The sequence below is a fragment of the Myxocyprinus asiaticus genome, chromosome 40 (genome assembly GCF_019703515.2).
Source record: "Myxocyprinus asiaticus isolate MX2 ecotype Aquarium Trade chromosome 40, UBuf_Myxa_2, whole genome shotgun sequence".
In the NCBI taxonomy this organism is placed as follows: Eukaryota; Metazoa; Chordata; class Actinopteri; order Cypriniformes; family Catostomidae; genus Myxocyprinus; species Myxocyprinus asiaticus.
In genome coordinates this window covers 14,506,754-14,532,132 of record NC_059383.1, presented here as the reverse complement: position 1 = coordinate 14,532,132, position 25,379 = coordinate 14,506,754, and the positions used below count along the sequence as shown (strand labels likewise).

The 25,379-nt window shown below is 38.2% G+C and overlaps 1 protein-coding gene across 1 annotated transcript; it reads left to right on the top strand.

The window, feature by feature from the left end:
• The first annotated feature begins 361 nt into the window (after window positions 1-361).
• On the top strand, window positions 362-25,141 carry LOC127430803 (max-binding protein MNT-like). Its single transcript, XM_051680880.1, has 6 exons — window positions 362-644; window positions 5,124-5,799; window positions 6,705-6,746; window positions 9,677-9,788; window positions 21,969-22,161; window positions 22,835-25,141. Exons 1-6 carry the CDS (start codon window positions 572-574, stop codon window positions 23,488-23,490), a joined length of 1,752 nt encoding a protein of 583 aa, XP_051536840.1. The 5' UTR covers window positions 362-571; the 3' UTR covers window positions 23,491-25,141.
• The last annotated feature ends 238 nt before the right edge of the window (window positions 25,142-25,379 follow it).

Genomic DNA, 25,379 nt, shown 5'->3' with positions numbered 1-25,379 from the left:
TGGACAGGCATCATGCCTTGTTGTTCTCCACGCCCATTGGTTCCCTCGCATTGATATGTTTTAAACGTGCAAATGTCCGAAAACACGGAACATGGATTCCATTCAGGTTTCACTCTATTGTATGAATTTCTGTGCGGTCAGAAAAAAAGCGTATGTCGTGCCACAAATATCTCATTCATAAGTTTTTCTTTATTTATAGCTACATGTCTTTCCAATTCACGAGATCCAGTTCAGTAGACTCCCGATCCTATCGCTCGGCTCTACAGCGTGTTCTTCCCTAGTTTTGAATCGCTGGTAGTATTAGGGCGGAGTTACACTGACGAGGGCGGAGCTTGAACGGAACGCCTTCGACTTGTTGTGTTTTCTGATTCTCCAATCGCCATCTTGTTGCCAGTCAAGTAATGTGTTTCTGAATGTGTTTCGGGGCGCTCTGGATGTCTAATGACTGTCTTTGGAAGTCATTGGACTATACTGTGATTTACCAACCACGAACATCTGTACCGGGGGATGCAGAGTGCATAATTATTATTATTTTTTTTTTTTACGGGAACGCATTGTATCGTTATTCAAAATGAGTATCGATACTCTATTGGAAGCGGCCAGATATTTAGAGTGGCAAGCCCAGCAACAACAGATTACACGTGGTAAGGCGGGGGATTGAACTGGGGGGGGGGGGGATTGCAAGGGTATACTTAAGATAACAAATATATGTATGAATTGCTAGTGGAATTATTAAAGTTGATATCTGTTTCGGCCACCATTTATCGTTGATAAACAAGGGAGGTGAAAGTAAGCGAATGTCGGATATCTTATCCTTTGGGCGGTGGCAATAATAGACCATATTTTTTTTTTTTTTTTTATATATATATATATACATACTGACATTGCCGAATGGTTATCTCATGACTTTCAAGGCCAGCCTACTTTTCCCTTCATACTTCCTCGTAATTAGAGCTCATCGAAGTATTTTTGCATGTTCTCGGAGCATTCATCTGCCGATACAATAACTAACACTAATTGTGAGGTTTTTCTCGCGATCTAGTTTTGGTGTCTATTTAATCGCTTTAAACAAAAAGGTCTTTTTGTTTCGTTCTCGAGGTGATGTCAACTAAGCCACACCCACAGCAAATACCGCGTGCTGAAGGACCACCCACTTCAGCCACGTGCGCGCCAGACCCCTCCCCCTCATTCTCTTCATGAAAGACAGCACACTGACTAGCGCAGGTCACAACTGAGGAGAAAATAAGGCAACTGCACCCTCCCTCAATGCAGAAATTATATAATGTACATTTTTCATGCATATCCAAGTAAGAGGCTTGCTGGCAGATCGAGACAGTGATTTCCACTCTGCAGAAGGTTTAGTAAATAGAATAAGTGCATTTGTTGGCACTTTTTGACTTGCCCTATTCAAATGTGCAAACTTTGCATTCAGTCACGAAGTCTATGAGTTTGTACTGGACCTAGAAAATGACCCAATTACATGTAACCAGACAGAGTGCATTAAAGGACTGTTTTTTTCTGGTCTTTATTTTTATTTCTTGAAAATGTCCCTCCATATGTTCCAACACTAATTTTATTATTGAGACTAAATTACTCAGGTTTTTGTGGTTTTATGCCTCAACACAGGTTAAGCTGTCACTTGCTCTGTGGACTTTGCTTTTGATCTGGAATGTGTGACAGTTTGAATAAATGTAGTTAATATTAAGTGTTTAGTGGGATAGCTAATTGTCAATACATGTGTGTGTGTGTGTGTGTATATATATTTTAAAGATGCCCATAATTATAAGAGACTTTTACCAGCAAGTACATAATTGACTTAAAACAAATCGCCCAAAGATTAGATAGATAAGTTTGTGTATAAATGAAATATCTGTTATTTAATTGAATAGAGTTTGTAATTGATAAAATCCTTTTCTTTCTTTTTTAAAAAAAATCTAATGCATCCTTATGGTCAATTTTTTTGGGGAAAAATGTGTTTGTCTGTTGTAAGGCTGCCAAATAAAAAATTAAATATTCAAACATTTGTCGAATTTAAGATAAAACAGACATTTGAATACTAAAACTGTGCATTGTGAGTTGTCACTTTTTTGTGACTTTTTTTTTTTTTAGTTTATGACTTCACATCAAAGATGTTTTTTGTTTTTGTAAACATGCACTAGACGTGTCAAATTAAAAAGAACTTAAAAATGCATCTCGATACACCTGCGTTCTGGTTTGATTGTTGCCCAGATTGAAAAATCTGGTGATTACTGATGTCTTGTACCGTTTTTCCCCCAACTGAAGTAATGTCGCTAACACTTTACAGTAAGTTTCCATTTGTTAACATTATTTAACTACATTATTTAACATTAACTAATAATGAACAATAATTTTACAGCATTTCTTAATCTTGGTTAATGTAAATTTCAACATTAATACATTTTTCAAATTAAAAACTGTATATGTTAAAATTAGTTAATGCATTATGCACTATCATGAACTAACAAAGAACAATTGTATTTGTATTAACTAACATTAACAAAGATTAAAAAATGCTTAAAAATATATTTTTCATTGTTAGTTCATGATACCTAATGCATTAACTAATGTTAATGAGTAGAACCTTATTGTAAAGTGTTTTCCAGAATGTCTCTAAAATTCCAGTATTATTACAATTTTTGAATATAATTAGAGTTCTGGTAATATTCAAGTGAACATTTTGAATGTAATTTCTCAGCCCTGTTGACAGGACTAATCTGTCTTGTATCTCAGCATTAACACGCTTAATGAAATGTGTTTTATTGTAGGCAATATGTAGTATTAAGTGTCAACTTTGTTAGTATGTTCTTTTGTCCCAGTTACAGTTATGTCATGTCGATCACTGTGGCAGAAGCACAGTCACTAAGTGTCATGTTAAGTGTCGTCTGGACCACCATGGTATCCCATCTGCTTCTTGATGTCTTTCTTTACATGCTTATTTATGTAGAGCAATAGATTGCACTCTCATGGCCGAGCTATTCGAACACAGAGCTGCTCAGTGTTTATATATGTTTGCATAATGTCACAGTTCACTTTAAAGGTTCAAGTTTGTACGTGATCAAAGTGTTTGTGATCCCATTTCCTGGTAACATGCTATTCACTTCTTTGTATTTAAATGTCAAGGGCGTAGAACGGCTGCATTTCAGTTATTTGATGGAGAAATATGCATTAATATGTATTTCACAGAATACATGTTCTTTTATTTTTGGAGGCTTGTGCTTGGAATTGTTATGAGAGCGCTGCATTTCACAGTCGATATTTCCCATTCTTGCTGATGCTGGAGGATTCCCGTATGTTGTGGTTTGATTCGTAGGTATGTCATTTCACAGGTTGCGCTTTGCATTAGGTCAACCCTTTGTCTGCAGCGTATTCACATTCACCATGAATGTCGTGCAGTGAAAATGACACTGTTGGCTGGTTTTGGACAGTTGCCCAAATTCCTCTCCCTCTCACATTAAAATTCAAACACTGATCTGCAGTTGCAGCTCAGATGCAAGTGAATATGGATTGAGCAAGCTTAACAATGTCAGTGAAGTAAATCATCCAATGGTGGAGTAGGTTCAGGCTGCAGACATTAAAGCCCAGCCTCAGATTACCAGGCCAGCTCTTGGTTTCTCATGTAGAGAGCTACGTGACGTCAGCACTGTAGAGCTGGAGAGAAGGCAAAAGTCTTACCGGGGCTTCTCTCTTAAAGAGACAGACCATCCAGGACAACTTACTTGCACCCCACCCTAATTCAGACACAGATTCATGAATTATTGCTCCCTGGAATGTCCTTTTCTGTTTAAAATTGATACTTTAGCTCCAGCATAGGCTTTTAAGCCATGTCATATATGAATATCATATACATGGTCTTAATGTATTCCAGAAGTCTTTGTGTCAGGGTGCGCAGAGTGGCGTAGACTGTCTACTTCACATTATTAATTTATTATCTTACTGAGAGACATAATTGAGAAGCTCTAATTAGTTCCATTATCAGTAATTGGTATCGATCCCTAGTATTTTTTACAAGCTATGCATTGGGGAGACCCATTCTAAAGTGCCTTGATTTATTCAGATATGATTTAGACTCTGGTCTCTTTTTGTTTTTTTTGTAAATGTGTTTTTATACCTTGCAAACTGAAACATTTGGATTTCTGGGACATATTGAATTTAAACTTTTTACCCAGATACAGTTATCTAGCTGGCTAACATGAATGTAGGGTTTTGTGAATTTGCGAGAATAACGTTGTAATTTTGAAGCCATTAGTAACAATGAGTTAGAAACTACATACCAATCAGTAATGTTTTGCATTGCATGCCATCGTTTTCCAGCACAGCTATTGCTTTTGTGAAGAAAGCTTAAAATGTATTAAAAAAAATAAAATACAAATAAATTCTTGGCATATATACATACAAAAGTGCATTGCTAAAAATAAAATGTATAATTCTTTTGTGGTGGTGGGGGCAGTGAGATGTTGTCAGGGCAAGTAAAAATCTGAACTACTGGCCCAACCAGGCTAGCAGAAAAAAATCCTTATTGTTGAGCCCTGGTCTTGCAAACATTTTAGCAGCAAGAGATTGAATCCAAGACCTAGAGCAAAAAACAAAACAACTTGTGCAGTGACAGTTGGGTAGATGCGGTCTCTTACAATCTCAGAAACAAAATATTGACAGTAATGGTCGACATAATGGGGTTTTCAGTTGCCAGTACCAATATGCATAATATAATTGCAATTTAACTACACACATAACTACATTTTAACCACAGCAAATGCAGTGTACACAAGATTTCTGAAATGCAGTGAACATTGATGAAAACGTATTTTACACAGTATTTACTCGAAATTCTCTAAAAAACAGACATTGTTTTTCCATTTTCAAGGCTGCTGGTAGATTTTGGACCTGACAGGTGAAGTAACCATTTTGTTAATAGGTTAAGCGGACAAAGTTATCACCCAATCCTGATCATCTTAAAATGGCCAAATATCCAAATAAATGGTCCCTGCCAACCCTGTGGAAATCCATGGAAAATACCAATGAGACAAAGAACTGCCATTCCCAATGCTTACAAGTTGTGTTTTCGTTTTCGCTAACAGTCATTTTTGATTTCGTTTTTTTTATAGAGGAGGAGCGGCGAGAGAAGGCCCTGCTGTCCCGTGAGTCAGAGCAGAAACTCTTTGCCCCCGTTATCCAGCCTGTCCAATTCAGCCATGTGACCTGGCCAGATGACCTGCGGCTCGAGCCACAGTGCCACCACCAGCACCACCCTCCAGTCCCGCCCCCACCCCTCCCACCACCTGTTTCCATTGCTGTCATTCCCATCCCGGTCGTCGCAGCAAACCCTGTGGCCCCTACCATTCAAACCGCCTCCCCCGTTCATGCAGCTCCACCCATGCCAGTCGTCACACCTTTGGCCGCAGCCCTGTCCCCGCCTGCTGCCCCTCTACTCAGCCCCACTGGTAAGGATGACCACTCCCCTTCACAGCAACAGCAGCAGCATCGAAACTTAGTCCCGCACGTTAAAGCAGAAGTCAGCAGCTTGCCTCAGTTAAATAACAGTCCCAAACAGCAGCAACAGACACAGGCTCTGCTGCAGCCTTATCCAGCCCCGATCATTGCTGCTCAGCATCCACCACAGCAACACGCCCTCCTACCACAGCAACATGCCTTCCTGCCCCAGCCAACACTACTCCAGCCTCAGTTCACACCGCCCCAGAGCCAGGCGAGCCAACTGCCTCAGCCTAACGGTGCCAGTGTGGAAGATGTGCACAACATGGATGGGAAAAGGAGACCAGGAGGGTGAGTCAAATCAGTCGAATCTCAACTGGTTTTGCTTCAGCATCCAAATTTTACATGGAATTTTATAGTGGTGACTCAACACTGTAATAAAACAGTTTAGTGTACAGTAAATAAAAATGTCCTTAAAATTAACAGTACCATGAACTACATAGGCCCAACAATATGCAAAATTATTAACATGACATAGGCTGTGTAGAAATATTGACAGCTGCATGAGCGTAATTTACCATCTAACTCATAAAACAAACACTGGGCCAAATGTTTTAGTAATTTTAGCCATATTGAATTTCCGCCATAACACTGTAGAGTGTGACTGGGCATACATCCTTTGACATCAACAACAAAAGATATGTGAAGCATTTTTTGCTCACTTTTAAAAGTACATTTATTTAAGACTTTTTATTTTGCTATCTTAACTATGCACAATTATATGGTTAGGTAAATTTTATTATTTGCATTTAGCATTGTATTTTCCCTGCTTTCTGCGACCAAATCAGAACAGACCTGCGACCCATTTTCGGGTCCCATTTTTGAAAACCTCTGGTTTAAACTGTTCAAAAAGAAATTGTGGAGATTATACTGTAGGGCACATTTTTTCAAAGAATTCATATATGGTCATAACTGAATGATATGTAGCAATTGGGTTGGCAATTTTGTTATTAGATTGCCATTTTAAAAAGTAGGCTGAGGGCTCTTTTATGGTGACCCAAGTTGAAAAATAACGCTGAACCTCAGGCCACACTGTGTATTTGTAGGTTGAAACTGCAGTGTTGGTTTTTATTAAAATCCATGATAATAAATGAATGATCCTTAAAAAGACAATTGCATGACCATGATTCGAAATGAATGGGTTGATTCATGAAAGTTTACAAGCGGCATAAAACTTCAATATTTTTTCCCCACAGAGCTGGAACACGAGAAGTTCACAACAAACTGGAAAAGAACAGGTAGGTGGACTTCTGTGTACTTTTTTGTGTTCATTATTACATATAGAAACAGAGTATATAAACCCTTGATGTTAAGCCATTGTTCAGTATGGAGGTGGGAGCCTCAAGGGAAATTGGTAACAGAATGGTTGCAGAACTGGTCACAGGTGTACTATTTGTTTTTCTTGGCTTAACAGCCTTTATTCTATGATTAACAGTGTTATTATCTGTAATGAAACTAAACATTTTCACTAACTGAACTACATAACACAACTGAAACTAAACTAGAATTCATTTTCATGACTCTTAAACTGACTAAATAAAAATAACCATGAATTGAATGTTAGTTTTTAACTTTTTGAGGCACAGTGTATTATAAAATGTGAAACTTTTACCACTCACCTTTATTAAACATAAAAAATGCTACTAGATTGCATTAATACTAGACAGCCTTGAGTATTGTATCACTGTTAAACCTATATGACTGATATCAGTTAATGCATTAACTTAAATTTTAGCAGCCCTAAAATACTACAATCAAAACGTAAAATACAGAACACTCAAAAATAAAAACCTTCAATAAACTTAATATAATGAAGGAAAACATTTCCAACCAATGAAATTATTTTCTTTTTGTTATTTATTGAATAAATTCGATTAAGTCTTGTTTTACAAACTTAAATTTATTTTGTCACATCTGCTATAGATAAACATTTGCCAAAGTCATATTTTAATTACATTGATGCAACTTATTTTTTTTTTATTTATTTTTGTTTGTCAAGCATTTGTTGTTGTAAGAAGCTATGAGTTTGTAGTCTCAGCAACAGAGGATGACATCTTGCCAATAAGTTTCAAGCTTTCCAACCAGACATGCGGGGTCCTTAACATCCAACACACAAACCACAATGACGGTGACACTCAACTATCATATTTTTGGAAATAGATGCACTCATGTGACCCAAAGGGACAACAAACACAACACTAGTGGTCTACCGATATATCGCCAAGGCTGATAAATCGGCCGATATTTTGACTTTTTTAATTATCGGCATCTGCCAATAAATTTTTTCTGTTTGGCCGATTTGTTTCTTGAGGGTGCCGAGAATCACCTGCTTGCATGTGAAGTGACTGAGACATGTAAACGACCAGTCACTGTTTGTTTTGTTGTTACGTGCCTTCGTGTTACTACAATAATAGACCAGTGTGCAACACAGTTAACTCATTTAAACTATCCGCATATCAGAGCCGCAGCAGACGCGTTTGAGCTCATAATGTTAAAGTGCTCGCCTGTTTCTTTCTCCCTCTCTCCTCAACAGTTCCCTGTAACTTTTAACTGTCTTGTCTAATGATAAAAAGGCAAATTTCAATTAAAATAATATCATATACCTTCTGCAAATATGTGCATGTCTCGTTTAAACAGATGTAATAAACAAACCTCACAAAACTTGAGCAAATCCAGCATCCTGTGGAACACTCATAAATCTTCCTCTGAAGCACGTATTCTAACAGTCTTTCCTCAGCAGTTCCCTGTAACAGTTCATTTTCTAATGATAAAAGGCAAATATCAATAAATCTTCTAATATATACCATCTGCAAATATGCAAAGATCTAGTTTAAAAAGATGTAATTCACTAACCACACGAAAATCCATCGTTTTCTTCCTGTCGAGCGCTCATCTAATATCTTTCTTTGAAGCGTGTATTCTATCAGCCAGAATCAAAACTTCAGGATCAGGATCAAAAGTTCCTCTGATTCACAAATCATGATGGTATGTCCGTGATAATCCAAGCAGGCGATCCAGGTCATTTAAACTGTCAGGAGATTGCTGCTTGCGCTGGATCCGCACAAGCGCAAGTGCAACTTCAGAGTAAAAGCGCTTCACGTACGCTGTAAGTAAATGTCTTATTCACTATGCAGTGTATGCACAATTGGTTTGATTTGGTATTTTTTGAGAAAATGCAATTGTTAATGCACACATGCTATCCATGGTGTGTGCTGTTATATCCTTCTTCCTAATATATTAACAATTTCTTCATGTGCAAATAAATTACTAAAATTTGATGACTAAAAAGAAATCTGAAGAAACTGCTATCTACTATTTAAAATACAATATTCTTTTTTTAGATTCTTTTACAAAGTTAAAGTTTTGTGTGAAATTGAGTAAATATAGTGCTAAATAAGAGTTTATAAATTTTTTAGATAACATTTATATAAAATTTGATATAACATATTTATTTTATTTACTGTATTGTGTGATATATCAACATTGTATCAGCCTATCGGTCATCCTGCTCTCTGGATATCGGCATCGGCCATTAAAAAACCCATATCGGTCGACCACTACTCAACACCACCAGTGTAAATACTGTTACAAAAAGCAAATATTAAGACATTAATTTGCAGTGCATGCTGGGAACTTGATCAAATGTACATCTGGTTATGGCCAACGAAAATTATTTAAGTTGGCCTAACGCAAATGGATTTTGTGAACATCTATTTTACAAATTTTAATTGATTGCACACAATGAAATTAAGTAAAATAAATAAATAAATAAAAATCTATAATTTTGTTACATTAGCTAATTTTAAGGAACTAAATTCAACAAGCAACAAATACATTTTTTGAGTGTACTGACAAACTAAGCTGAAACTAGAAAACACTGAATAAAACAAAACTAAAACTAAACCAAGTCATAAAGGGAAAAAGAAAATGAAACTAAATTGAAAGGACTTATTGGAAATAAAAACAGTTATGACAAATAATAAGTAACCGTTGTAACAAATCTGATTTGATGTATTAGCCTGTTGGCTGCTTCTTCACACCTCTTTTTTTATTTTTTATAAATGCTTTGCCCAAACATCTGTTAAAACCCTCTTGATTAGTCAGTCCAACTTACTTTGCCCAAAACACAAGAGGTGAAAAGATGAATGCTTTTCTTTCTGTGTCACAGACGAGCACATCTGAAAGAATGTTTTGAGACCCTCAAGAGGAACGTTCCTAATGTGGATGAGAAGAAAACATCCAATCTGAGTGTCTTGAGGAGTGCTCTCCGCTACATCCAGGTACTTCACAATGAAGCACGGGATATGTGTGCAATTACTCGAGGGTTTTCTTTGGATCTAATAGCAGCTGTGAAAGAGTTGAATTAATGGGATAAATCTCATGAAACCTTTCAAGAACATGTCCGGGTCATATTTCAACCCATACTTAAGGGAAGGAAATAAGAAAATGAAGCCTGTTTTTGGACCATTAAGAATTTTTGCATTGTGACATTACTTTCATTGCAATTAATCGCATCCCCCAAATTCTCATTACTGTAATGCAAAAAAAAATTTAACAAATCAAATGCTCATTACTTTAATGCAAAAAATATATAAATATTTGTATATTATCGTGTTAATATTTATTGTACTGCCTTTATGCAGATTTAAATAAAAAAAAAATATATATATATATTTTTTAAGTTATGTAATGTTGCTGTTACAGTAATGACAATGTAATAAGAATTGTCATTGAAAATAATGAGAATTACAAAAATCTCAAAAGTACAAGATCCGGACGCATTACTGTAAAGAGAATTTGAGAAGGAAATGTGCGTTATCAATGAAAATAATGTCACAATGCAGAAATTAATGGTTGGGATAAATAGGACTGTGTTATTTCTGAGGTTTTTAAAGTTAATGTTTGAAAGTGAGGATGGAGTCATGAATGCAGGTCAAACTGGTGAAAGTTACTTCTTTTTTTTAACCTATATTAGAACTGAAGTTGGATCCAAAAACTATCAATAATAATTTTCTTTGCCTGAATAGCGGTAAAACCAAAGTTATGCTTATAGGTTCTCGTCATCAAATTCTCAAAGCTGGTTCATTGTCTCTGTTTGTTGATGGCTCTGTTTTGGAGACTCAAAGTAAAATGAGGAACCTTGGAGTCATTTTTGATACCAAAATCTTTTGTACAGAGTACTGTTAAAGCATCCTCATAAATATAGCAATAAGCTGATAAACTCATTCGTTGTCTCTCGGATAGATTACTGTAACACCGTTTTAGCCAGAGTTTCTAAATCCACACTCAATAAGCTCCAATATGTACAAAACTCTGCCGCCAGGATCCTGACTGGGACCAGGACATGCAATCCTATTACTCCTTTATTGGAGTCCTTGCACTGGCTCCCGGTCAGTTTCCGTGTTGATTTTAAATTTATGATGCTGACATACAAAGCATTACACGGCTTGGCTCCTCATTATTTATCTGCACTGTTAATCCCTTACACCCCAAATCGCAGACTGTGCTCCTCACAGTCTAATTTGTTGACTATTCCACAAACCCGCTTAAAATCTGTGGGTGACAGGGCTTTTTCTGTCTATGATTATAACATGCAAAAAATGTTTTTCCTATTCGTAAGGTTTTAAAGGTATATAAATTGCCCGGAGTGTTTTATATCAAAACATTCATGCTGCTGCAGATTCAGCAGACAAAAAAGCACCATGGTCAGGATAGTTCATTTAACTTGTCTTTTATCGAATACTGCCAAGATAATTGGTATAGATGCATATGTTCACAGGGAGAAAGGTGACCTTTTATAACACAAAGATATGCATTTGTTGGCCAGTTCTAAGCATGATCTCAGAAGCTATAAAACAGTAGTCAGTGCTGATTAAAAAAACCAGATAAACACAAGCGAGGGAATGTGGGCACCCTGCTCGCACGCTACTGTCTGCTGCAAGTGCTGTTGTCAAGATCTATTGCTTTCTCCACCCTCCCCCTCCCTCGTCTGCTCTCCGCCTGCTTTACCATCCACGTGAGGCATGAGCACATGGCTAGCGCGAGCTAAGTGACGTCAGCAGCTTTTCTGTGCTAGTCCTCCCCTCCCTCCCTTGCTAAGCATGTGCATGCCAGACTCGCACATGCCTTCTGAAGCCTGTTTAAGTGAAACAATGTGGGGGAGAACATTCTAAAGTACTGTTTTACAATGAGGCATGCTTCTGTAAAAGTAGGTTACACATCATTGTTCAAGTCAGTGTCCTTGTATGATTTGTTTCTTTACTGTGCCATAGTCTTGTGAATCATTGTAACCAGTGAGACCACAATGTACAGAGCTGGCGGTCAGTGGACAGCAGGGAGTCCCTCCCTTCAGTTTGTGCTGTCTGGCTGCAGATTGAGTTTCTTTATAGATTCTGATCTAGATTCAGTCAGTTTCTGTCTGCTTGATCTAGCAAGCACAGTTCTCATGTTTTACACCCAGTAGTTATGATGTGATTAACCATAGGTGCATCAGTGTATTAGTAAGGTGTAGTAATGTTGAATTTTCAAATAAGCCTTGATTAGTTATGCTATCAGGAGCAATACTGCAGTATCCTCATCAGTTTTGACCAGTGGTCGACCAATATTGGACCGATATTGATGCTGATATTTAGAGAGCATATATTTTATATAGCATTTATTCAAGTGGTCAACTAATATGGGTTTTTCCGACAACCAATGCTGATATCGATATTTAGAGAGTAGATATTTATACAGTGTTTACTCTAATGGTCAAATGATATGGGTTTTTCAATAACCAATATTATTGCCAAAATCTAAAGTCCAGATATTTTGCACAGTATTTATTCAAGTGATCAACTAATATGGGTTTTCGACAACCGTTGCTGATATAGATATCTAGAGAGCAGATATTTATACATTTACTGTAGTGGTCAAACGATATGAGTTTTTCAATAACCAATTTTGATGCCAATACCTATAGTGAAGATATTTTGCTCTTTATTTATTCAAGTGATCAACCAATATGGGTTTTTCAACAACCAATGCTGATACCGATATCTAGAGAGCAGATATATTTTTACAGTGTTTACTCTAGTGGTCAAACAATATGGGTTTTGCAATAACCAATTTTGATGCCGATATCTTTAGAGCAGATATTTTGCATAGTATTCAAGTGGTCAACTAATATGGGTTTTCCAACAATCGATGCAAACACCGATATCTAGAGAGTATATATTTTACAATATTTACTCTAGTGGTTAAACGATATGGATTTTGCAATAACCAATTTTAATGCAGATATCTAAAGAGCAGATATTTTGCGTATTAATTATTCAAGTGGTAAACCGATATGGGTTTTTTGATAACTGATGCTGATACCGATATCTAGAGAGCAGATACACTATATGGCAAAAAATATGTGGACCCCTTCTAATTAAAGAGTTTGGTTACTCCGTTAATACCAGTGAAGTTAAATCATAATTCTACTCCAAACAATGGCATTCTAGGGCATTTGGTGCTTCCAACTTTAATGCAACAGTTTTGGGAAAGCCCTTTTCTATTTCAGCATGAAAATGCCCCTGTGCACAAAGCAAAGTCCATAAAGAAATAGTTTACTGTGTCTGATGTGGAAGAAATTGACTGGCCTGCACAAAGCCCAGACCTGAACCCCACTGAACACCTTTGGGGTGAATTGGAATGCCAACTGAAAGCCAGGCCCCATCGCCCAACATCAGTGCCGGACCTCAGTGATACACTTGTGTCTGAATGGGAACAAATCCCTGCAGCCATGTCACTACATACAGTATAGTGGAAAGCCTTCCCAGAAGAGTGTAAGTTGTTATTGCACCAAAGAGGGAAATTGATGCCTATGGTTTTGTAATTGAAGGTTCATCAAGCACATATGGTGTCCACAAATTTTTGGCTACATAGTGTATTTATACAATATTTACTCTAGTGGTTAAACGATATAGGTTTTTCAACAACCAGTGTTGATTTACCAGTGTCTAAAGAGCAGATTTATTTACACAATGTTTTTAAATATAATCGCCCAAGACAGTGTGAAAAATATTATCGCCAATGCTGATAATCTCAATTTGGCCAAAAACTGGCCGATGAAACAGTCTACCACTAATTTACTCAAAATCCTACCCAAATATGCATTATCCATTGACAAGACTGTCAGAAGATTTTGGAACTTAGACTCTTTTGTTAATTAGTCAAATGTGCATTGTTATCAGCCATTTCCGATAATCTCAAAATGGCCATATACAGTTGTGCTCAAAAGTTTGCATACCCTTGGAGAATTGGTAATATATGTACCATTTTTAAAGAAATGAGTGAGCAGGCAAAACACTTTTCTTTTATTTCTTATGGGATTCATATTCAACTGTAGGTTATAACAGAATGGCACAATCATAAAACAAAACATGGCAACAATGAAAAAAATGAAATGACTCCTTTTCAAAAGATTCCATACCCTTAGTTCTTAATACTGTGTATTGCCCCCTTTAGCATCAATGACAGCATGCAGTCTTTTGTAATAGTTGTCTATGAGGCCCCATATTCTTGCAGGTGGTATAGCTGCCCATTCGTCTTGGCAAAATGCCTCCAGGTCATGCAAAGTCTTTGGTCATCTTGCATGAACCGCACGTTTGAGATCTCCCCAGAGTGGCTCGATGATACTAAGGTCAGGAATCTGTGATGGCCACTCCAGAACCTTCACCTTTTTCTGCTGTAACCACTGGAGGGTCAACTTGGCCTTGTGCTTAGGGCTATTGTCGTGCTGGAAAGTCCAAGAGTGTCCCATGGGCAGCTTTCGTGCAGAAGAATGCACATTGTCTGCCAGTATTTTCTGATAACATGCTGCATTCAACTTGCCATCAATTTTCACAAGATTCCCGTGCCTATAAAGCTCACACACCCCCAAAACATCAGTGAGCCACCACCATGCTTCACAGTGGGGATGGTATTCTTTTCACTATAGGCCTTGTTGACCTCTCTCCAAACATAGCGCTTATGGTTGTGAACATAAAGCTCTATTTTGGTCTCGTCACTCCAAATTACAGTGTGCCAGAAGCTGTGAGGCGTGTCAAGGTGTTGTCAGGGACATATTGTAACCAGGCTTTTTTGTGGCATTGGCGCAGTAAAGGCTTCTTTCTGGCAACTCGACCATGCAGCTCATTTTTGTTCAAGTATCGTTGTATTGTGTTCCTTGAAACAACCACACCGTCTTTTTCCAGAGCAGCCTGTATTTCTCCTGAGGTTACCTGTGGGTTTTTCTTTGTATCCCGAACAATTCTTCTGGCAGTTGTGGCTGAAATCTTTCTTGGTCTACCTGACCTTGGCTTGGTATCAAGAGATCCCTGAATTTTCCACCTCTTATTAAGTGATTGAACAGTACTGACTGGCATTTTCAAGGCTTTGGATATCTTTTTATATCCTTTTCCATCTTTATAAAGTTCCATTACCTTGTTACGCAGGTCTTTTGAGAGTTCTTTTCTGCTCCCCATGGCTCAGTATCTAGCCTGCTCAGTGCATCCACGTGAGAGCTAAATAACTCATTGACTATTTATACACAGACACTAATTGAAATTTTAAAAGCCACAGGTGTGGGAAATTAACCTTTAATTGCCATTTAAACCTGTGTGTGTCACCTTGTGTGTCTGTAACAAGGCCAAACATTCAAGAGTATGTAAACTTTTGATCAGGGCCATTTGGGTGATTTCTGTTATCATTATGACTTAAAAAGAAGCCAAACAACTATGTGATAATAAATGGCTTCATATGATCACTATCCTTAAATAAAAGACAGTTTTTTTTGTATGATCAGTCATATTTTCAAAATCAATGCCAAAATTTCACAATTTCTGCCAGGGTATGCAAACTTTTGAGCACAACTGTATTAGCCAGTTAATCAGCATGGCTGATACATCTGTCTATCATTAATCTTAATACTGCATTATTTCATTGTATAGATGTTCAAGCACAGTGTTTCTTGTGAATAGTCTTTCAATTTCCAATTGTTTTCTTGAAACTATATTTGATGACAGTGAATGTTAAGGAACAGGGATGCAGGGAGAAGGTGAAGAGTGTTTTTAATCACAAAAGAAGAGGGGCGTGAAGACGGTGTGTGAAAGTGGGGGAGGAGTGCAAGAGCCATCGGACTGTAAAACCTTAGAGGTCGAAGTGAGCCAATCACATTAGCCCTTGCCTCTCTATTACACCTTCTCATCACTACGCTGCTCCTTCCCGGCTCAGTTGCCAGGGAGACCATGGCGGGTCCAGCTATTGCCGTGGTGAAATCCTGTGGGACCTCGATATCTAGTCAGTAGGGATGCATAGTTTGTTTCTTCACACAAAAGGGGGGAATCTGTGCAAAACTGGCCTAGGCACAGCACAGCACAGGTTTTATATACATGGAGATAGATATGTCCATTTGTTCAGTTCAGTGTTTATGTTGGGATTTCAGAGGAGTAGGAAGAGGTTTTTGCTTCAGTGCCAGGGGATGTCACAACATCTTAATCATATCATATGATACTATACCAGCTAAAGTGTCATGATACTTAGTAGCATTTTTATACATGAGTACTACTACAAGTAGTTTGCTCATATTGTTTGAAAGGCTTTGTTCTGTATAGCAAAAGCAGGCCCTGGTGGTACTCTGTTGTCGTCGTGACATATTTGTTCAAAGTGTGGGAAAACCACAATTTTAAAAGGGGAGGTCCTATGTGATGTCATGTATTCTATGCTATTTTAGATTTACTTTTTAAGTTTTGGCACAGCAAATAATAGTAGCTACTATATTTGTGGTACTGTTGTAAATACAGTAAAACCTTTTGAAAAATACTGTTATGCTTGTGTACAGAGATGCCACTGTGACACTTTTTTTGTGTATGAGCATTACCAACCAACTGGCCAGTATTGTTTTGTTTACTTTCCAAAGCCAATTTTTACCTCCATTTGTTGCATCGTAAAAAAAGAACCTGATTATAATTAGTTAATTTTTTGTTAAATGTTTACTGAATACTGGTTGGGCACTGTCTGTGCAGAGAGTGCATGGTGTTGGCTTGTACGTATTGGCATGAATGTGTGTTCCATGTTGACCTGCTGTGTAAAGGGGGTTGTGGCAGGGCGGAGGGCGGGGCCGGGTCGTGATTCCGCACACCCAGCCCCTAATTAGGCTGATTAAGCCCGAGTGGGATAGGGGCGACTGGAGACGGCAGTGCGAGAGAGAGAGAGTTACGGGCAGCTGTCTGACACCTGTGTGTGTGTGTTTGTCTTTTTGGTTCAGTTTCTTATTAAACTATTATTTATATTATCAAGCCGGTTCTCGCCGCCTCCTTTCCCTCCAACCCCTTTATAGGGGTTTATTGTGCCAGAAAGCCCAGTCTGACTAATCCTGGATCAGGCTTCACTAGGGCAGACTCTCCCTCTCTGTACTCTCAACCTACTAAACCAGCTGCATTCATGTTCTCTTAATACTGTATCAGTGAGTTATATAATCCAAGGCATGCATGCACACCACCTTCCACTTGTGCACAATTATTACATGCACTCTCACTGTCTCACTGCTGTCTATTCTTTAACACTCAGAAACGCGGTCTGTCTTACTGTATACTGCAGTCCTCTGTAACTCTACAGCAGTGGTTCTTAACTGGTGAGTCGTGACACAAATATGGGTTGCAGGTCTGCTTCGATGAGGTTGCGTACAGCAGGAAACAAACAATAGCCACTTTCACAAATTAATCTTGTTAAATTGCAGTAAAATTGACAGATTACCCTGTACATGTTTCACATCAGCTGATCACACATGCAACAGCTTTTTCTCGTTTATCTGTTTTCATACCATTCAGACAGTATATACCTCGTTCCAGTGGGAGGGGAGGCTAATTATTTGATCATAATTAACAGAATCACTTACTTTAGTTTCACTATCTGCCCAATGTCCCTAAAACATTTTTACTACAAAGGGGCAGATTCACTAAACAGTTGCACCACTTTTGCACATGGTATTTCAGCGCAAAAACCTGTGTCTTATTCACTAACCACCACGTAATCTATTTTAGCAGGTGCAATCAGCACTGAAATTGCACTTTGGTTTACAATTGTCCAGTCCCTGTTCATTTGACTGGTGGGGGGGCGTTACTATAGATTGTACTTTACTATTACTGTAGACTGCATATATAGAGCGGCGGAACTGCAACTCTGTACATATCATAAATGGGTCATTCCTACAATTTCGGTGACATTCTGGCTTTGAAACTTTTGAAAAATAAAACATTCTTTTACAAGTTTCTTCATGTTTCATCAATACAGGTACATGTTAAAGATTGTATTAGCCATAATGGTCAAGCTAAATTAGGGTGGACAATAAGAGGGTGGACATTCAGTGGATAAATTAGCCACTCCATGGTCTGTGATTGATATCTAGGAAACATATTTGTAAACTAATATTTATGATTTTATTTCTGTTAACATAAATACTGTATGTTGACATTTTAAATTATATTAATTTCCCATATATCTTCCCATAACAGGGTGGACATGTTATGTTTGACAACATATGACTAACACCACAAAATAAAGGAAAACATAAATAAAACAACAGAGTTATAAACTTAAAATAACACAAAGTAATTTTGCAGAATGGGTGATGTCCACCTCCAGTGTGTGTGATGTCATTTCCTAATATACATTATATCTTCAATGAAAGGTCATCATGACATAACAGGGTGTACAATAAATCAAGGGACACACAAAAAACCTCCACTATCAGTGTTAAAATTACACATTTACCACAAATGAATACATGTTTGTGAGAGAATGTAACATTAAACTCTTAACAGTATGTGGGGGAAAAATTATTTAGCATTTATTTTTGTCAAAAATGTTTGATGTGCAGTTTTTGGGACATGAGAAAATGACAGAAAAGGATTTCAGTTATTTAAAATGTAACTTTTAAGCCCACAGAAGTGTATAACATTATAAAATGTCCTTATTCTTTTTAACAAGCCCATCAGAATTGAAATCGAGTGAAATTAAACAATATAAATATCACACACACTTGTAATGGGGACTTAAATGACACAGAATTGTAGGAAAGACCCATATTTACAGGCTTTCCTGTGCGAGACGCTGCTTAACATTGAAAAATGGCTCGGACGGACGCACAAACGCATTCAGTGTGAACGTCCCCTACTAAACTTAAAATGAAAAATGCTTTTATAGAACGACCAGGAAAAAGAGAGAAAGGGAGAGAAAAGGCTTAACAAGAAAATAGTGTATTTCTCATTGGATTATTATTTTTATGGCAGTAAATAGTGTTTATCATAAGGGAAATGTAAGAAAATCACATTAAGTGTTTTAACTACCCCTATACTACTGTACTTTTATTTTGAATAAATGTAATAATGCAGTTTTTCTTACCTCTCTCTCTCTCTACCAGAAGGAGCTCTAACATATGCAAGAAAATGTAATGGCATGTCATGAATAGGTGCGTTTTTAGTGGTGTTTTAAAATCCCAATGGTGGGAAACAACATGCATTCAAATGATATATGATTTTGACAAATTATCTTGCTTCTGACAGAAAGCACGTGCTGATTGTCACTGATCATCCATGTAAATCAACAGCTGATATCTCACACAACTCACGTGAAAGGTGTGTTTCAGGTCAATTTGCTCTCGATTTGTTAAACATTCTCAGCAGTTTGGGTGTGTGACGCTAAAATGCGGGACAAACAGCATTGCGTATGGATTTCATACAGAACGCAATTTTTTCCCTTAATTATGGGACGATTCCTTATTTTACAGGATGTTTGTCATATTTTGTTAATTTTACCTGATACTGCTTCAGCGTGAGGGTGACTCTCTCCACTCACTGTCATAAATTCCCTCAGTCGATGATGGCGGTGACAACGGTTGTCAGGGGTGGGAATGGCAGAATTCAAGTGATAATGCAAGTGAAATGACAAAGAATCTCCAGTTTCACAAAACAACATCCAATACAGTTAAATAGAAACTAACGACAGTAGATTATGGACTTCTGAAGCAACAAAAGAAATGGGTATACCAAGGATATACGCAAATATTGAACCTTAAAAGTCGGTATACGCAAACAGCCCAGGGAAAAAAGTAAGCATACGACATATACGTGTGTATAGCCCCAACTACACCACTGAAGAAGATCGTTATAGCCTGGCATATGTCCAGATGCGCGGTGTTGTCAAGTGCATGTTCTGCATGTTTAAGTGATGCTGTGCAGTCCCAGTAGGGTGTGTCAAACACTTTGGTCTGCAGCACCCTCCGCTATATAGCAGCTAGAATCGGACCGCAAGATCAGAATCGCGCGTGCAGATAGCATTCAGCAGTGTTTGTGGGCATGTTTGTGCCATTGCCATATCTGCATAAATTCATAAGTGAATCGGGCGCTAAACCAGCTCAGAGAGTGCATGCAAAAAAGATTTCTTTCGTCATTGCTTCCTGACCCCGTATGTGTGGAAACCGTTAATCTTACAGCTTCGTTCACACAGCATCAAAACAGAACTTTTCCAGTAATTTTACAACTTCTCATTCTGGGAATTTGCCAGAGCTGATTTACCAGTATTTCCCAACCCATCCTGTTTAGACATGACCTCAAAACGGAGAAATTTTGTTAATTTTCTGGAAAGGGCTATATGTGTGAAAGTGAGTAATGCTATATGCAAATTATAAAATGGAAAAAAAGTAAGGTTGTCGATTTAACATTTAATTCGGTGCGGTTAACTAAATAAAAAAAGAATGCGTTAAAAAATGCACGCCACCTCCATATTTTTTCAATTCTATGTCAGCAGGGGGCAGTAAGCACTCTACAGGCAGCATGCAGCTGTATAGACAACAAACCGACAGCTGGGTGTAGGAGAGTGCAGGGGTCTCGAAACATGTTTTGTAAAGTTTGAAACTACTGATTATTATATATTTGCTTAAAGGTGCATTCAGTAACTTTTTATTAGTGTCATCTTGGACGTACAGTGACACCTGGTGGTGTGGATGCAGCATAATTCAAAATCAATTGTTTTCAGTTACAGATGCCATTGTAGAAATTCACTATTCACAATCAGCCATGATTCATTTAATCCAAGAGTGAAAGTGTCAAATGACAAAATGGTTACTGAGATTAAGCGAGTAGTATTCAGCTTGTCATGTGATTGTAAAATGGCAGCCCCCATGAGGGTGCCCCTGCCCCATGTAGAATAAAACAGCTTTTATAAGGTTGCTGATATGACTAAAGTCCTCATCTCATGTGAGTGGTCATTATTTTATACATATGTTTCAAAATTACAATTAATTCCTTTAGGTGTAAAACTGTTTTAATGGGGAAAAAATTACTGAGTGCAGATAGGTTTACACGCACAACTTAATACATCTTTTGCCTTGACAGTCTGACAGCGCACAAGGCAAACCAAAAAGGTAGTCAGCTTGTCTAGAAACTACATAAAAGAATGGTTACAGGAATTGAATTGAATTGAGTATTTTTGCAAATCAAAATTGTCCAGCGGGTGTGCCAAAAGTGAGTGAAATGGTGTCGTAATTATACAAAGTTATTAAGGGGAATATTAAAGATTTTAATGAGTAAAACCTAAAACTTTAGGTGACAGGTTACCTGAATCTTGAACCTGTCAGCTTGCGTGTTTGGCTGGACTCGAGCATTTTCTGCCGAGTCCAAAGTCCAACACTCTTATCAGGTGAGCTACCGCACAAGCTAATCACAATAGAATAAGTGTGTAAATGTAGGTGGGTCTGTAATACAAGCATATAAATGTATCGTTTTCAAATGATGCATTATGATATCAGAAGACTTTGACTATAACATAGCAGTGTGTGAATAATTGTGCGAAAAATATGTTTATAAAGTCATAATCAGCCGTTGAACTTGTGATTTGTATGAAAGTAAGTTAGAGTGCCTATAGTGTCAATTTTAGTAGGGAACTATGGGAAAAATTTAAAACCCGGCACATAAAAGTCAGTTTGCAAAAAATGTAGTTATTGTAATGTTTATTCTATGAGACTAGGTTGTTTCTCATGCTGATATCTACAGAGCAGAGTGGCCAATGTCCAATAAAATTTTTCTATTAATTTAAAGAAATGTTTGAAAACAGAAAATTTGTGCTAATGAAATAACATTTACTGTATGTAAATACCTATTATGTAGGGCAGTACTAAATAAAAAATATATGATCTTTGATCTCTTACATTTGAATGAACTCTGAAAAGGGTGTGTAAACTTATGAGACAAAAGTGGTACGCAGACTTGTGCATTGTATATCCAGTCTGGTTACATGGCTGAGAAATGGGTCATTCTGAAAGAGTGTCCCATCAGAGAGAATGAGGATGTGTGTGATTGAGGAAGAATGAGTGTTTGTATAAGTAAAGATGATTCATGTTTTAAAGCACAAACTGCAGTCATGTTTGGACAAAGAGTAATTAAGCATCTGTCTTGCAGACGTTGAAGCGAAAAGAAAAGGAGTACGAGCACGAAATGGAGCGTTTGGCACGGGAGAAGATCGCCACACAGCAGAGACTCGCGGAGCTGAAGAACGAGTTGAGCCAGTGTATGGACATCATGGAGATCGACAGGATAATACGACAGACTGTCCAACCAGATGAAGACCAAGCCTCCACATCAACAGCGTCAGGTACAAAACTAGGTTATCAGGCAAAACTATTTTATCCTTTTAATTTTTCCCTGAAGTCCTCTTATCATTTTAGGTTTAAGGTTTTTAAGGTTTCAGAATTAGGTTTTTCATGACCCTTATGATTAAACAAGCCTTTTTCTGCTACTGTTCCTTTTTAGTCTTCTAACTAAATACCCTCTTTGCATATGAAATGGGTAAGAACAAGTACTCGTGGGTTGGGGTTTTGCTGTTTGGTCCAGTAGAGTTGCTGCTGCCCCATCCAGGGGCCCAATATCAGCCTTATTGCAAAGCTTGTATTACATTTTGACAGGCTCACAAGATAGTCTGTTATAATGGACCAGAACTAACTGTTGGATAAAACAGTATCTTTCCTAGTTCCTTCTAATTTCATCACAGTGACTTGAAGGATCAAGTGTCTGAATACAGAATAGGCATCACTGACGTATAAAATGTGGGCGATCATGTTGGTGTATTCATCTGATCTGTCTCCATGTGTCTTGCGGAAGTTGTATTCATCTGTCTGACATTTTCACAGCTTAATTTCGATAAATGTTTTTTTGGACTATGGAGGGAGTTTTAAGTTCTGAAGCTGTTCCTTTAATATGTTTGTGAAGGTAATAGACTCATAAATGTGGAAATCTTAGTTACCATTAATCATTTCCACTCTTTCCAGAGGGCGAAGACAACTTCGACCAAGATGTAGAAGACGACATCCTCTCCTCTCTGCACTCATCGTCTGCACCCAAACCGCCTGCACCAGCGCCATCGGAGCCCCGTGCTGCCTTGCCTCCACCCTCCATCCTCCCTACACACATATCTATTCAACACAAACCCATCACCCCACCAAACCCGTCCCACCCCACTGTGGTCACCCCGCAACCAATCGCCCCCGCGCCCCCATCCCATTTGGTCTCCTCTCCTCAGCAAACAGTAATCACCCATGCCTCCGTATCCCATGCATCCGTCATCCAAGCCGTCAACCACGTCTTCCCCACCGGTCATAAACACCTGGCGCACATTGCGCCCTCTAGTGGCGGCCAACCAATCGGACACATCACCGTGCATCCATTGGCCCACCTTTATCCGCAGTCAGTGGCTGTCTCGCAGCCGGCGGTGGTGGGACACATCACGCACACGCTGGCGCACCACCCTCATGCTCACGCCCATGTTAATGGCACGCCGGTCACGGGCCAGCAGGCCACCATGGTGGGAAAGCCCACGGCGGTGGTCGCCCACCATCACACCGGGCTAGTGGGCCAGACGGTGCTCAATCCAGTGACTATGGTAACTGTACCGCCGTTTCCCGTGAGCACACTAAAGCTGGCCTGAGCGAAGCCAAAGGATGTAAAGAAAGACTTCAACATCCAGTGAACGTCCTATGTACCTCATGAAGCGAGCACCAGAGAATACAAGATGTGAGGTGTCCTCATCATTGTCCGAACTAGATGAGCTAGATGACAGAGGAAGACTAGATCCCAATCAGAATTTCACTACTGTCACTACTACATGGTGGGATTTTGTCAGGATCAGAGTGTCCTGTAGCCAGTTACTTGGGACACATCCGTGTGCACAGGGCTTGTGTGTCTTATGCCGTGCAGCATTGGAATGACATACATGCAATGCACTTGCTTAACTAAATGATAAGTCGGTGAGTGTCAGTCCTGTAGTAACGTGAGTGCAAACAACAAATCAATTCTATTTCTTCTTTGTCCCTCTTTGTCTATCCTTTTTTTCTGTTGTATTCACTCTTAGATATTCAAGCAGTCTGCGACTTTTTTAATTTTTTTACATTCATTGACCAAAAAAGACCATGAAAATGTTAATCGAAAATTTAAAGAGTGCTTGAAAGCAGTGCATAGGTCCAAAGTATGCGAAGAAACGAAGTTTCTTAATTTTGGGGCTTTAAAAACACTCTTTAAAGGAATGCAATGCAAGTTAAACTCAATCGATAGCTTTTGTGGCATAATGTTGATTACAACAAAAAATAATTTTGACAAGTCCCTTGTTTATTTAAAAACAAATTGCCAAAATCTGGCTTACAGCAAGGCGTTTACAATGGAAGTGAATGGGGCCAGTGCATAAACGTTTAAATACAAAAATGTTCAAAAGTATAGCCATAAGCATTATACGTGTTAACATGATTTTAGTGTGATAAAGTCGCTCACAAACCTTTTCTACGTAAAGTGATTTCCAATCTTACAGCTTCGTCGTCATGACAATGTAACCCTGAAGGCAATTTTATCAGACTAAAAACATGAAGATCAGATTTTATCACACTAAAATCATGTTAACACACATAATGCTTACGTCTTGTAGCTATACTTTGGAAAAAGTGAGCATTTTAACGTTTATGGATTGGCCCCATTCACTTCCATTGTAAGTGCCTCACTGGAACCCAGATTTTTGCTTCTTCTTTTTTTATAAAAAAAGAGTTGAAATTATTGTCTGTGCTAATCAACATTATGCTACAAATGCTGTTATTGAGCTCACTTGTACTGAACCTGAAACATTCCTTTAAATAGGGCTTGTGCATAAAAACTTGTTGAACATTCAGTCTTCAGACAGATTGGGTTTCTCTAAATGTCTTTGTAATTTCCAAGACAATGTAAGTGCCTGAGCCCCAAATCAAGCCCAGTGACGCCACCTGCTGCCTATGTAATGTAACAACATTGCTGAATTTATACACAAGCGCATATGACTGCCACAACCTGACCTAGTGTCACAGCCAACTCTTGGCACCCATGAAACACAAGAGTCTTAAAGTGTCCAGTAAAATGGCATTATAACGAAACGCAACAAACTATTACAGAATTAACAGCTAAAATTTCACCCATAATGAAAATTCTGTCATCATTTACTCGCCCTAATGTAGTTCCAAACTTATAAGACTTTCTTTCAAGAGCACAAAAAGAGATGTTAGGCAGTATGTTAGGGACTGAGGCTTACATTCTTTATAAAATGTTAGAAAATCATGAGGATGAGTAAATGATGACAGAATTGTAATTCTGAGTGAACTATCCTTTTAATGTTCAAAAGAGACCTGTATGCGGCACACCGACGCGAATTTGAAAGTACATTCAAGCGTTTATAACCAGCAAGTGCTCAGAATATTTAACATAATAATGCATAGTGATATTGATTAACATTTCAAACAGTTAAAAATGTGCACTATGGAGACCAGCAGCATTACAAACATTCTCATGTGCTTCACAGTTGTG